The sequence below is a fragment of the Haemaphysalis longicornis genome, unplaced genomic scaffold (genome assembly GCF_048455015.1).
Source record: "Haemaphysalis longicornis isolate Haplotype H1 unplaced genomic scaffold, Haemaphysalis longicornis Haplotype H1 scaffold_9, whole genome shotgun sequence".
Classification (NCBI taxonomy): Eukaryota; Metazoa; Arthropoda; class Arachnida; order Ixodida; family Ixodidae; genus Haemaphysalis; species Haemaphysalis longicornis.
The window spans coordinates 170,864,445-170,878,257 of record NW_027526460.1 but is presented as its reverse complement, the minus strand read 5'-3'; the positions used below and the strand labels follow the sequence as shown (position 1 = coordinate 170,878,257).

The 13,813-nt window shown below is 51.0% G+C and overlaps 1 protein-coding gene across 2 annotated transcripts in view; it reads left to right on the top strand.

Moving 5' to 3' along the window:
* The window catches only part of LOC144152594 (uncharacterized), a 175,170-nt gene that overhangs the window by 47,812 nt on the left and 113,545 nt on the right, over window positions 1-13,813 (top strand). Inside the window, exon 3 of one of the 2 annotated variants that reach the window (XM_077683911.1) lies at window positions 11,230-11,316. The exons of the other annotated variant lie outside the window; for it this stretch is intronic. Within the exon in view, the coding sequence (XP_077540037.1) occupies window positions 11,230-11,316 (87 nt within the window). The remainder of the gene's footprint in view (window positions 1-11,229; window positions 11,317-13,813) is intronic. 2 annotated transcript variants of the gene reach the window in all.

Below are 13,813 nucleotides of genomic sequence, written 5' to 3'. Positions count from 1 at the left end.
CATCTGCCACTTCAACCCTGGACTCCGAGTGCTCGACGCCGGGAGGCTGAGTGACTCTAGCGTCCAAATTCTCTTCGATGTAACTGCCGTCTCTTACTGGGTTCGGTATCGTGCCGCAACGTACCGCTGCAAGTCTTTTCGCAAAAAATCAGAAGCCTGCACTTTATGCTGGCGGCCAGGACATCGACGCGATGTCTGCCCAACTGGACAAGCGCTCTCTTGGTGTTTAACCTGCGAATCGTCAATGCCCCAGAAAATGCATCGTCTGTGAAGGCCGTCATGCTACTGGGACGGCCGCGTGTCCCAAGCGCTACCAACCACGCCGACCTGCAGTTTCATACGCAAAGGCTGCAGCTTCTGCGAGGACTCTTCGTGCCACGAACGTTCGTCCGCTGCAACCTGGCAAGGCCTCGGAAACGGTTCCCAATGGACGACCAGATCACCTATGTCACCCCGATGCCTCACAGCTCCCACCATCGGGCACCGTGAAAACAAAGGTGAGCTGCCAGCGCTCGTCTCCCAGTGCTCCATCATCATCATTGCTCTCGCGTGTCTCATCTTCCCCTGATATGCAAACCGAAATTCCTAAAGAATTGCAAGCTATCAGGGAAGAAATCCTCACTTTGAAGTAAGAAAATGCAGCCTTGAAGAGCGAAAATAGTCTATTAAGACAGCAACTCCACGCTCGTCCTGATATTCCCTCCATTCAATCGGAGCAGCCAACTCCGGCCTCCCAGGATATTTCTGCACCACCCCCTGTAAAGCACAAACCCACAGCTAACCCTCTTCCTCCGACACATCCTCCACGTAAGACGATCGTCTCGCTGGGATCGAGGCTGCATGCCAGTCAGCTCTCGCGCAGCAGAAGGAAGAATATTTACAACTCCACCAAATCCTCTTGGCCAATCAAGTAGCCATGCGGGCAACCATTCAATCGCTTCGAGCCGATATACATAATTGCATTCGGGGAATTGTCGCCCCTGCCAGCGACCGAAATTTTCCGCAAACTACCCCCCTCCCGCTTAGTGAATTTGACAATGAATAAGCCGGATTCCACGTTTTCAGTTTGGCAGTGGAATTGCAGAGGCTTTACCCGCAAGCGCTCTAACCTGCAGTTACTTTTTCCCACAGAACCAAAAGCTCCTGTTGCGATAGCATTACAACAACCCGGACAGAACGTCAAGTTGACGGGCTATCAGGTCTTACAATCCAAGGATAACCGATATACTGCGGTATTTGTCCAACGTAACATTCCCGGGGAACGTTTACAATTTGACAGTAGTGATATTCCACATGATTTGGTTGTCATTTACCCCCCCCCCCCAAACGGAAAGCCTCCCAATTGTATATACTCAACCCATATAGTAGCCCCCGTGCGCACTCACACACATTCAAGCAACTGTTCAACCTTGATATTCAGGCTTCGCAACCTCATCCTCTAATCATACTAGGCGATTTCAATGCCCCCACACGGCCTGGGGTTACACACACACTACTCGCAAGGGCCATCTCCTATGCGAGCTCACCCAGGCTCAGCGTTTTATGATCGAGTCCGATCCCTCTACCCCTACAAGAGTAGGCAACACCGTGCAAAAAGATACCTCCCCGGATCTTTCCTTCTCGCGCGGAATCACCGACGTTAAATAGCTCTGCACACCACATACCCTAGGAAGCGACGATTTCATAGTACAGCTCAATCTACAGCTCCAAACTGAAATTACCCAACCTCCCCGCCAACTATTACTTACAGACTGGGATGCCTTTAGCAAAACCTGTGCGGTGCACATGTCCGAGCCAACCGAGATTACTTCTGACACGTATCAGTCATGGGTCAATGAAATTATCGATTACAAACGCGCTTACGACAGACCCGTGTACCTTGAAATACCTGCGGAAACAGTAGGCTCCCACCTGCATCATCATTGGGAGGCCTATCGCAGCATACAGCGTAAATGGCACAAGCAGAAACACAATAAACGCCTTAAAGTAAGGTTAGCCAACCTCGCTACATGGATAGAATCTTATACTTCTGAGATCGCCTGAGTACAGTGGAGCCAAGTGTGAGAAGAGATGAAAGTAAATCCAGTATGAGGCGTACTTTGACCCTCCTTAAACACATGCTGCATCCCAGTCACTCCGCACAGCTACTAATAATCGGCTTATGAAAATCGTTCAACAATTTCATGGTGATGATACACAACTCCTCGAACGGCTTCGCACACTTTACATAGCCCAAGGGAACACCATAGAGCTCCCGGCATACGCAGGCAATAGTATTTCGGATTTGGACAGGGAAATCCCAGAAACGGAAGTTAGAGCAGCACTCATGAAGATCCGGCCTGGCTCGGCACATGGGCAACATCGTATCACCAATAAACTCCTCCGAAACTTGGACGACAACTCCATCTCCATCCTTACACAATTTTACAATCACTTTTGGACTGTAGGCATTCTTCCCTCTTCATGGAAACACGCTAAAATAACCTCGATACCGAAACCTGGAAAACCATTAAACTGGAATATCTCAGGCCCATATGTTTAACTTCCAGCGTAGGTGAAGTTCTTGAACACGTAATTCATACCCGCCTAGTTCAACATCTCACCCAGGCCAATGCGCTTCCCCACACAATGCTAGGCCTCAGGCAGGGTCTCTCGACCCAGGATCTCCTCCTCCAACTCTACCATGATATCATCATCCCTCCATCAAAGGTAGATACTGCTGCTATTCTAGCCTTAGACCTCACCAAAGCCTTCGATAGAGTCTCACACAAAGATATCCTCCGAAATCTGGCAATGACTCACCCCGGGCAACGAGTTCACACTTACATTAAAGAGTTTCTCACTGATTGTACTGCTGTAATACACGTCGGTGACCTAGCATCCGACACTATTCACACGCCTTCAGTTGGTACCCCTCAAGGTGCAGTCCTGTCTCCCCTACCTTTTAATATGGCTCTTCTTAATCTCCCTAAACGCTTAGCTCAAATCCCACATCCTAAAAATAGTTTGTATGCCGATGACATCACTCTCTGGTGCACCGGAGGTAGTGATGGGCAAATTGAGGAGGCGCTTCAGGCAGGCACAGACGTCGTAGTCGCGGAAGCGGCACTCGCCGGTCTTGAGTGCTCCTCTACTAAGTCGGAGCTCATGACCCTCCCTGCTCCCCGCCGGTAATGCTACACTCCGGATATAGCGATCAAAATTCAGAATAACTCCGAGCCAAGTGTCTCTATACTTAAAGTACTGGGCTTGATCATACAACGCAAAAAGAGCCAACACCAGATACATATCCCCGCTCACCTCTCATGTCAATCAAACCATGGGCCTCATCCGTCACATCCTCAGCCCACAACATGGGAATGACCGAATTTGAGCGTCTCCGACTAATTCATGCCTTCGTGATAAGTCGCATCACATAGTCTCTCCCACACCTAAATCCGACTAAAACAGAACTGCATAAAGTAAATTGCCTCATCCGAAAACTCTACAAGACGGCGCTTCTAATCCCTCAAAGCACTTCTACTGCCAAACTGGAACGCCTAGGCTGAAGACAGCTGAAGACAGCCTAGGCTGAACAGAGCTGAAGAGCTCATGGAAGCCCACTCTGTGATTCAACTTTCTCGCCTTTCTACCACCCCTGCAGGCAGATCCATCTTAGATTCGCTCGGGCTTCATGCACCGACCTTTACTGACGAGAGAGTACGCATTCCTCCCGACTTATACAATCTCCTACCCGTTCGGTCAATTCACCGTAATATGCACCCGGAGCACAATGTTAAACGCCGGAAACATCGTGCATGCGTGCTCGCCCGTAAATACCTCATTGGCCGGACCACCGCATATGTAGACGCCGCTAGTTATCGCCACCACAATGCTTATGCAGTCACCGCACTGTTCGAACCTAAAGCACCCCCTTACCAATTACGAACTATCGTAACGTGCTCCGCTGCCACTACGGAAGAGGCGGCCATTGCACTTGCGCTCACTAACCGGCCTACACCAACAATTGCTATTTCTGATTCGAAAACGCCCATTCGAAATTTTGCCCGTGGTAACATTTCCCCGCAGGCTCTCAAAATTCTTCGAAATCCTCCCACCTCCCACGCGGAGCTTGTTTGGACTCCAGCCCATGCGGGGCTGGAAGGTAATGAAGCGGCTAACCTTGCAGCTCGAGATCTAACCTTCCGAGCTTGGCCAAGTCGCACCCCTTCCCATGGAGCCCAATCAGCCCGTGACAGCCTGTGAACTTTCCAGGAAATCGCCTGCCACTACCGCCTCTCTCGCCGGCGCTACCCTCCATCCCACTGGTGACTTTCTATCGCAGAGGAACGACACTGGCGCCTTATACAAACCAATACACTCCCTTATCGCGCCAGACTACATGCAATTTATCCCTCAGTATTTCCTTCTCCCCAATGCCCCGACTGCGGAGCCATTAAAAATAGTCTCTCTAATGATTTGGCAATGCCCCCCATACTCATTCCCTTTCATCTCTTCTGAAGAGCCCTGGGACGCGGCGTTACGCAGCTCGGAACCTCAAGGCCAGCAAGGACTGGCTGAACGAGCAGCTCAGGTCACCGGCACCCTCCAAACGCTGGTCACCACTCGTCGTTAGCCCAACTACTGCTCAAATAAAGTGTTTTCTCTCTCTCTCTCTCCTCTCATGCTCATAAATGCTTGGGTGGAATAGTTTGTTAGGTATTTTGTTTAGTTTTGTCGTTTATACACGATGAGACTAGCAGCTTCTGAACGGCGCCGTCGAATGAAGCGTGTAATAAGCGCAATCGCAGAGGGCCGTGCTATCGACGACGAAATGCCGGCGAGATGAATCGCGAGCCTTTATTCAACGTCGATGTTTTGTATGCTGCTTGACCACATAACTTATTTTTTAGCACGCTTTGCGCTCCCGCTAAAGCAGGTATTTCGCACGGTTTGTAAAAGAAATTATCTCGTTTTTATTGTTGTTTTATACTTCCTCAAAATTGATTCACAGAGACACTCCTATAAATTTTCTGTTTGCTCATCACGTCGGCATTTGTCAAAACGGCACCTCGGGTTCCAATACAAGAACACCGTAAGGTTTGTCGCGGAAGCTAGCGCGAGTCACGGCCCAGAGCCCTAGACGGAGCGATACGTGCTTCTGTATTGGCGGTCCTCGAACACCACCACTCATGATGATCGTGGCGCGTGCTCACGCCCGCTTCGTCCTCCTTTTCTACATCCTCCCGCTGGCCAAAGATGATTAAGCGCCTGATTCTAACAGGTAAAGTTTTTGCAGGGTGGCGAGTTGGGCGAGTTGGTGTACTTCTATCTTGGGGAACAGAGCGAACTGACAGGGACACAATAAGAAAAAAGTGGACAGGACTAGCGCTGACTTTCAACTCGATTTATTGGAAAAGACGTAACTACTTATACGTGCACAGAATCCGCCTCCCCCACCACGCCACGTGCCCACACCAGCCACTGACATACTGTCATGACCAAATCCCTCCACTGTTGACGACGCACCTTTCTTAACACTGGAACATCTCATCGCGACGACCGCTCCAAATAACCAAATTCTTTTTCGTGCAGGACAACTGATATTTCACTGATACAATCACTCCCCCACTTTATGATGTAGTATGATTCCATCAACTCACTAGTACGCCTGTCTTTATGCTTAAACAAGATATCAGTCTCGCGGAAAAGCGGATAGCAACTGCTTACACGTGTAAGCACCGTTGTGCTTACACGTGTAAGCACTGGCCGAACATTGCCGCACGTGTAAGCGCCGTTGCTATCCTCTTATCCGCTTCTGATGTAGTTGATGGAATCATACTACATCAGAAAGTGGGGGAGTGATTGTATAAGTGAAACATCAGTTATCCTGCATGAAAAAGAATTTGGTTATTAGGAGCGGTCGTCGCGATAAGGTGTTCCAGTGTTAAGAAAGGTGCGTTGTCAACAGTGGAGTGTTTTGGTAGTGACAGTATGTCAGTGGCTGGTGTGGGCACGTGGTGTAGGAGGGGGAGGAGGATTCTGCGTATGTATAAGTAGTTACGTCTTTTCCAATAAATCGAGTTGAAAGTCAGCGCCAGTCCTGTCCACGTCTTTCTTATTGTGTCCCTGTTAGTTCGCGCTGTTCCCCAAGATGAAAGTTTTTGCACTGGACGGTTTATCACGTGACCCATTGCTATCCGCACCGCGCACGCTCTAGCGACGCCGTCGACGCCGTGGTGCAGCGTTGTCGCTCGTCCCAGTTTCCACTGCATTGGCGGAGCGTTGTCGTCATGGGCTATTACGACGTCACCCACTTTCAGCTGCGGTAAAGTAGCCTGGGGACATTTGTGAGCGGAACGCAGTAGCAGCAAGTATGCGTTCCTCCATCGGCGCCACAACTCTGCCGTCAGCCTTTGATGGTAGCGTGCTCGTCGTCGTAGATCAGCTCGGGTTGACGACGTCTCGATCACCGCTAACTCTTGGGGCATGCAAAGCGCACGCCTACCTGTCAGGAAGTGGGAAGGCGTAAGTGGTACTCCTTCATCGGGGTGGTCTTCGACGTATGTTAGAGGTCGGCTATTAAACAGCTTTCACTTCGCAAAGGGTGGTGGAGAGAGCTTCGGCAGTAAGGCTACTGCGCCCAAGTGAACGCTTGAGAACGTCCTTGGTTGAGCGAATGAGACGCTCCCACCAGCCACCCCACCAAGGCGCTCGCTCAACAATGAATTTCCAGTGCACATTGAGCCCGGCCGCATATTCTTGAAGGGCTGACGCAGCGGCCTTAAATTCTCGAGCACAACTATGGAACGACTGAGTGTTGTCAGAGTAAACAGTCTTCGGTATGCCGCGTCTTGACACGAACCGACGGAACGCCAGTAGCGTGGTAGCCGCTGTCATATCCGAAGTCAGCTCCAAATGTATGGCACGACTGACAGCGCATGAAAGGCTTTTGCCGGAGGAGCTTTCCCGCGCACGTAAAGTGGTCCGCAGAAGTCCAGGCCGACCACAGAGAACGGGTGTTCTGCCGTGATCCTGTCGCTTGGCAATGGAGCAAACGGTGCAGTTTGGGCGCTCAGCCTCTGGCGTCTGCACGTCAAGCATTGGGCCAGAACCCTTTTGACGGTCTCGCGTCCCTTCAAAATCAAGAACCGTTCTCGCGTCTCCGTGAGCGTGGCTTCGACTCCACCGTGAAGAGTGTGCTGATGGGATGCCATAAGGATGAGATTCGTAAACTTGTGCCACGCAGGTATCAGAATCGGGTGCTTGACGTCGATGCTGGCATTCAATTTGTGTAATCGGCCTCCTATGCGGAGCAGACCTTCGTCATCCATGAAGGGTGAAAGTCGAAGCACCGCTGACGTCGAAGGAACGGTCTGACCGACTGACAGTGCGCGTACTTCAGTGCTGAATAACTCCAGCTGGACGTGCTGCATCCAGTAGCATTCATCCTTCATTATCTCAGTTGCTGTGAGGGGGCCGCTTGCTGATGGACCTTGCTGCTGGGCATTTTGCAGAAAACGCAGAAGCCAGGCCGTGACCTGCAAAAGGCGCCTCAGGGGGCGTAATTTTCTACGGTCAATAGCTGTTCATGCTTCGTGACATCGCAAGGGCACACCAAAGTTTCCTGTGACACTACCAGCTCCTTCGGGTCAACATCATCAATGTGCGTGTCAGGGAACTCCTGTTTTGGACATAGGAGCCACGATGGTCCGTGCCACCATTGGGGTGAGTGCAGAAGAGCCGCCGCTGATATACCTCGTGTGATTAAATCTGCCGGATTGTCCTTCCCGCTGCAATGGTTCCAACCTGTAGGAGCAGTTAGTCGTCGTATTTCAGCCACGCGGTGTTCAACGAATTGGTCACGCTTTGTGGTGGCTCTCGTAATCCAGTGCAGCGCGACGAGAGAGTCCGTCCACAAACTGACGGGAGAGTGTTCCGAGAATTGTACTCGTTTGGCATAACGTACGAGTCGCGCTCCAATAACGCAGACAAGAAGCTCTAGCCGGGGTAGGGAGATGGGCTTCAGAGGGGCGACTTGGCTCTTGATAATTAACAATCTGGTGTCATATAGGCCACTGGCCCCCAGCTTTCGGACGTATAGAGCAACGCCATAAGCTCGCAGTCTTGCATCGCAAAAAGCGTGGATCTCGATTGAACCTTCCACATCGAACGAGTGCGAGAACACGAACCGTGGAACCGGGACCTCATTCAACTCTGTTAATTGGGTGCGCCAACGGTTCCATCACGCTTGTTCGTCATCTGGAAGGCGTTCGTCCCATGTGCGGATCTTTTTCCGGAGGTCCTGGAACACAAGCTTGGCCGTTAAAGTGAAGGGTGCAAGGTATCCCAGGGGATCATACATCCTCGCAAACGTCTGCAGCACGGTGCGCTTGGTTGACGGATTGGCTGCCGCAAACTCGGATGCGTTTTTTGTCGATAAGTATATTCAGTCTCCAGCACGCTCCCACGGTTTTCGGGACCAAAGATGTCGCAGAAGCTAGCGCGAGTCACGGCCCAGAGCCCTAGACGGAGCGATCCGTGCTTCTTTATTGGCGGTCCTCGAACACCACCACTCATGATGATCGTGGCGCGTGCTCACGCCCGCTTCGTCCTCCTTTTCTACAAGGTTATTTGCTACTTTTCCCGGACGATTATTGAGTGCGAATGCACTTTATAAGCAACCCTGAATTCCGTTGACCGCCGTCCGTCCACATAGCAACAGCTGCGGGTGCGCGCGCTCCTCGTCTTCCTTGGCAACGGGGGGAGATGGCACATACCCACGTGGGGGATTGGCCAGGAATCTCCTCGTCTTCCTTGGCAACGGGGGGAGATGGGCGCGCGCTGCCTGGCCGCTGACATGGCACATACCTACGTGGGAGATTGGCAAGGAATCCGGCGTGAGAAGGGCTAATGCACCCGCTTAAAGGAGTACTGACACGAAATTTCAAAGCTGAGATCCGCTCTAGCAATCAAGTACAACGACAACACAAATAGGTGTCTGTGCATGGCACATACCCACGTGGGGGATTGGCCAGGAATCGGGCGTGAGAAGGGCTAATGCACCAGCTTAAAGGAGTACTGACACGACATTTCAAAGCTGAGATCCGCTCTAGCAATCAAGTACAACGACAACACAAATAGGTGTCTGTGAATAAATGCATCTTTCTTTCTTTGTAGTTGTGTGTGTGTGTGTGTGTGTGTGATCTCTCTTTCGCGAACATTACCGAACCGCGCAAATTCAACTCGTGCATTCGCACTTTCACATTCTTCCCCTCGGGGAAATGCGGGGAAATTTTCGCTTACGGCCTCCCGAATTGATTTGGCACTCAGGAGCGGCTGTTCAACCCCTAGAGTAACAATAAGCTTGTCCTGCCCTTCTGCTTTGGACCTTGTCCTTCCGCTCCGCTCGCCATCTACAAGCCAACCTTCTTAATGCCGGTAGGCATGACTTGCTCGGCTAACAGAATCCCTCGACCAGTTAGTAAGCCCGAAAATTTTCCTTTGAGGAATGCCTTCTAGCAGTAGCGAATAATCTCAGGGTGTTCTGCGATTGAAACCCGAGGTGCCATTTGGACGAATGCCGACATGCAGAGCGAACATACAATTGAGTATTTATTTCGACCATTTTTAAGTAAGGATGTAGACAGAGAAAAACAGACCACGGAAAATTTCCTTTAATAAACTAAAAATTGCGTACTTTATCGGCAGAGGAAAGCCAGCATAAAGGCAGGTTCAGTGGTCGAGTAGTACAAAATAAACAAAACGAATAAAGGTTCGCGATTCATCTCGCTGGCATTTCGTTGTCGATAGGACGGCACCCTGTAAGTGTACTTCAAGCACACTTATTTCGACGACGGCGTTCGCAAGCCGACAATCTCAGCGTGTATACCCGATAAAGCAGAAAACAAAAAGCACAAAACGGGAGGTGCATATTGGCGTAGCGTAGTGGGAATAAGGGAGGCCATAGGTGAGGGGAAGGGGCAGGTCAGGTGGGCCGCTGTGAGAAGGGCGCGGCCGGGATGCGTGCGCCAGACTGTCTGGGCTGTGCGGTGGGCTTCGGTGATTTCATCGAAGGTGTTGTGAATGCCCAGGGCTAATAGATAGACGGCTGGTGGGGACGCTGGGAGGTATTAGAAGCGCAACTCGGTATATGCGTCGTAGTAGGCAATCTAGTTTTGTTTTGCCGGAGGCATTGAGTTTGCAGTACGGGAGGTAAAACGTAAAGCGAGAGAGTACAAAGGAATGAAGAAGTTGCAAGTGTTCAAGTTCGGAAATGCGTAAAGTTGAGTGTTTGAAGTACGTCCGATCAAAGTTTAGTTAAGGTGGTCGCGTTCCCCCGGTTGGCCTGAATGGTGAGACCTAGCACGCGGAGGCAGGAGACACGAGGGATGATATCATTGTCGATGTAAACTGTGATGGGGGGTTCCGTTGCGGCTTGCTTGCAAGGGGGGTGCAAAAAAAGTAGCTCGGATTTCTGCGAGGAGCACTGGAGGCCTAACTATGGAGCAGTTGCTTGGACAATGTCTGTGCCTTGCTGGAGTGTGTGTTCGATTACAGCATCGCTACCTGATTTCACCCATAACGTAATATCGTCTGCATAGACAGAGGTGTGGAGATTTGTGATGGAGGACAAGGCAGTGTCCATGGGGATCATCCCCAGATTGAAAAGAAGAGGAGATATCGCCGAACCCCGAGGTGTGCCTATTGCGGGGAAAGGGAAGTTCGAGGTTTGGAGGGGTCTGGCCATGCGGTTACGAAGAAAAGAGAATAGCGCACTAAGAGCGCACTAAGTCCAAGAGAGTTTATAGACTTAAGAATCGCTACGTGAGAGACGTTGTCGAATGCTTTGTGGAGATCAAGCGCCAGAATGGCCGAGGTGTCCGCCTTGGAAGGGTTAGCTATAATGTCATGATATAGACGGAGGTGCGTATCCTGTACGGACAGCCCTTGGCGAAATCCACTAAGAGTGTGTGAGAGCAGGTGATTAATTTCGAGGTAGGTGGTGATCCGCGTGTTGATGATATGCTCGAGCAGTTTTCCAAGACAACAGGTGAGTGATATCGGACGGAGGTGCTCCAAGGTAATAGCTTTGTGTGGTTTGTTAACTAATGAGATGTCAGCATGCCGCCACGTTGATGGGAGCGTGCCTCGAGACAACTGGTGATTGAAAAGGGCTGTTAGGGAATCTATTGTATGGTCGGTAAGTTGTCGCAAGATCATTCCTTGAGTAACGCCTTTTCTTTACAGACGCACAGGAACGCCTTCAACACGGCGGGATGCCATTTGGACCTGTCAGAGGAACGCCTCTGTAATGACCCGAACTTAATGGCCGAGGTGAGTGGGAGAGCATTTTGTGGGAACAGCCGACAACTTGCGAGCACTTCCTTCGGGTTGGTGCGGTGATCGCAGGCTCATCGGAAAAGAAGGAATCGTTCGTGCTTAGGGCAAGCTTTTATAGCAATTTCTCGCGTGGTCCAGTGCGTACTTTTTAACCCTGTTGCGCACTTTCGGCGGCCACGCACAGCACTCGGATTAGGAGCCATGACCACCTTGGGGCGATATTTCAGTGCCCGCTGAACTTCGTGGCTGCCGGTTGCGTCGTAAACGGGCACCACACGCAGGTGCACGGCTCGTGACCCTGCTGCTCTCAGAAAGGGACAGACAAGCGGGGACGGCCGGGACGTGTCTATGTGCACTGCTCACTGTGCTCCGTTGAAGTCACGGGTCACCGCGCTTGTGGAGAAGGAACGCCTTCCACATGTTCCTCCCTGATGTGAAGCGTACCCGCCGCCGAGGGGACCTAAGGCGGCCGGGCGCCTTCGGTGCATAGGTCGGCAGGCTCACTAACGAGTGCACTCACACACTCTCCACGCGGCACTCATGAGTTAGTGGTGAGTGAGCCTCGCCATTGTTTTGGACTGGCCAGTGTGAGTGCGAGTGCGATCCCCACGCGCAGTAAGCCCCGCTCACCACTGGCCAGTACGAGCGGCACTCGCGGTGAGGCCCACTCACCACTCGAGAGTGCGCGGACGATGCACGGAGAGCCCTGCTCAACACTCGCGAGTGCGAGTGCCACTAACCGCGAACCCTGCTCACCATTCGCAAGTGCACTCGCGCTACTCGTGCTATTTGTGGGGCTTACCGCGGTGAGCGTTTGTACTCGCTGTTGGCTATTCGTCACAGGAGCCCCTCGCTGTAGTGCTTGTTAAAGGCTGTATTGCTTTTAGCTTCGGAAATATTTCGTCACTGAGCTCCTGCTATGGGGCATTCTAGAGTTAATTCTCTGGTGGCGTGTTGATTTAGGAATATGATTTGGATGGCCCTGTGACGCCGTAATGCACTAATACCGTCGGGTTCATGACTCATGGTGGGTGTGCTGAACACGCTCGCGCATGAGGGTATTTGACGAGTAGTGAGCGCGAGCACGAGTGAGTGCGAGTGGTGACAGCGAATCGTGAGTGTGAGTTGGAGTGGTGATGGTGAGTGGTGAGCGTGAGCGCGAGTGAGTGCGAGTAGTGACGGCGAGCGGTGAGCGTAAGCGCAAGTGAGTGCAAGTGATCAAAGCTAGGGGTGAGCATGACCGCGAGTGGGTGCTAGTGGTGGGGGCGCGTAGTTGGCGTGATTGCGAGTGAGTGGGAGCAGTGAGTGTGGGGGAGGGCATGAGGAAAAATATAATTTTCTGTCCGAGTGTTAGCGAGCGGCGCCCAGTTTTGTCGAGGTATGCTTCGGTGTTTTCCGAGAGAGGCCGGTGATGCTCTCCCTTGCCCTCCTCCCCGAAGTTTCATTACCAACGCCATTAATATATGAGGTTCCCTTCACTTGAGGTTCCCTTCACTTTGTAGGCCTGCAAAAGAAAGCGATTCGCATCGTTGCGGGCGAACAGTACTGTGCTCATACTAAACCACTCTTCATTCGCTTCAAATGTCTACCCGTTCACATGATGCTGCAGTACATTATTGTTTCATTGTTAAGGTGGTCGCGTTCCCCCGGTTGGCCTTAATGGTGAGACCTAGCACGCGGAGGCAGGAGACACGAGGGATGATATCATTGTCGATGTAAACTGTGATGGGGGGTTCCGTTGCGGCTTGCTTGCAAGGGGGGTGCAAAAAAAGTAGCTCGGATTTCTGCGAGGAGCACTGGAGGCCTAACTATGGAGCAGCTGCTTGGACAATGTCTGTGCCTTGCTGGAGTGTGTGTTCGATTAGAGCATCGCTACCTGATTTCACCCATAACGTAATATCGTCTAATAACTCCGCACCACTTTCCTAATGAAAATGTCAGCATTGCAAGAACGCATACCGGCCGCGAAACACAGAAAAGTGGCTTGTTCCCAGAACGCGGACAAACTACGGCCAACAAATGTTCAAATACATAATACCCTACACCCTGAACAGTAATATAACTTTTTTTGATGGTCCCAAAATAAATAAGCTTGATCTAATTGAACAATTTTTAAGCAGAATTTCTGAAGGGTAGAAGATAGCAGCGAGTTCTCACGTGGCGTGCTACACTGCTTTACTTTTATTTGTCCAGAAAGACCTGTCGGATTTGCCTTTGAGTTCTATATATGTGCGTGCGTGTTTTCTTTTTCTTCTTTTTTTACGTTGTTCACAGCGTTGTGTGAACGTCTGGTTCTTCCGTTTTTTTTGTTATTTCTTTACAAAGCGTACCAAGCTTTTTTGTCATTTGTTTTCCCGGAAAGTAAGTTGTAATAAATTGTCGTTTGTAATAAATAATAAATTGGACTTTTGTGCACATGTCATACACCTGTATCCGTGTTTATGCCGGTGTGTATATGATCACCGTTGTTGAATTTTTTCGCGTGTACATG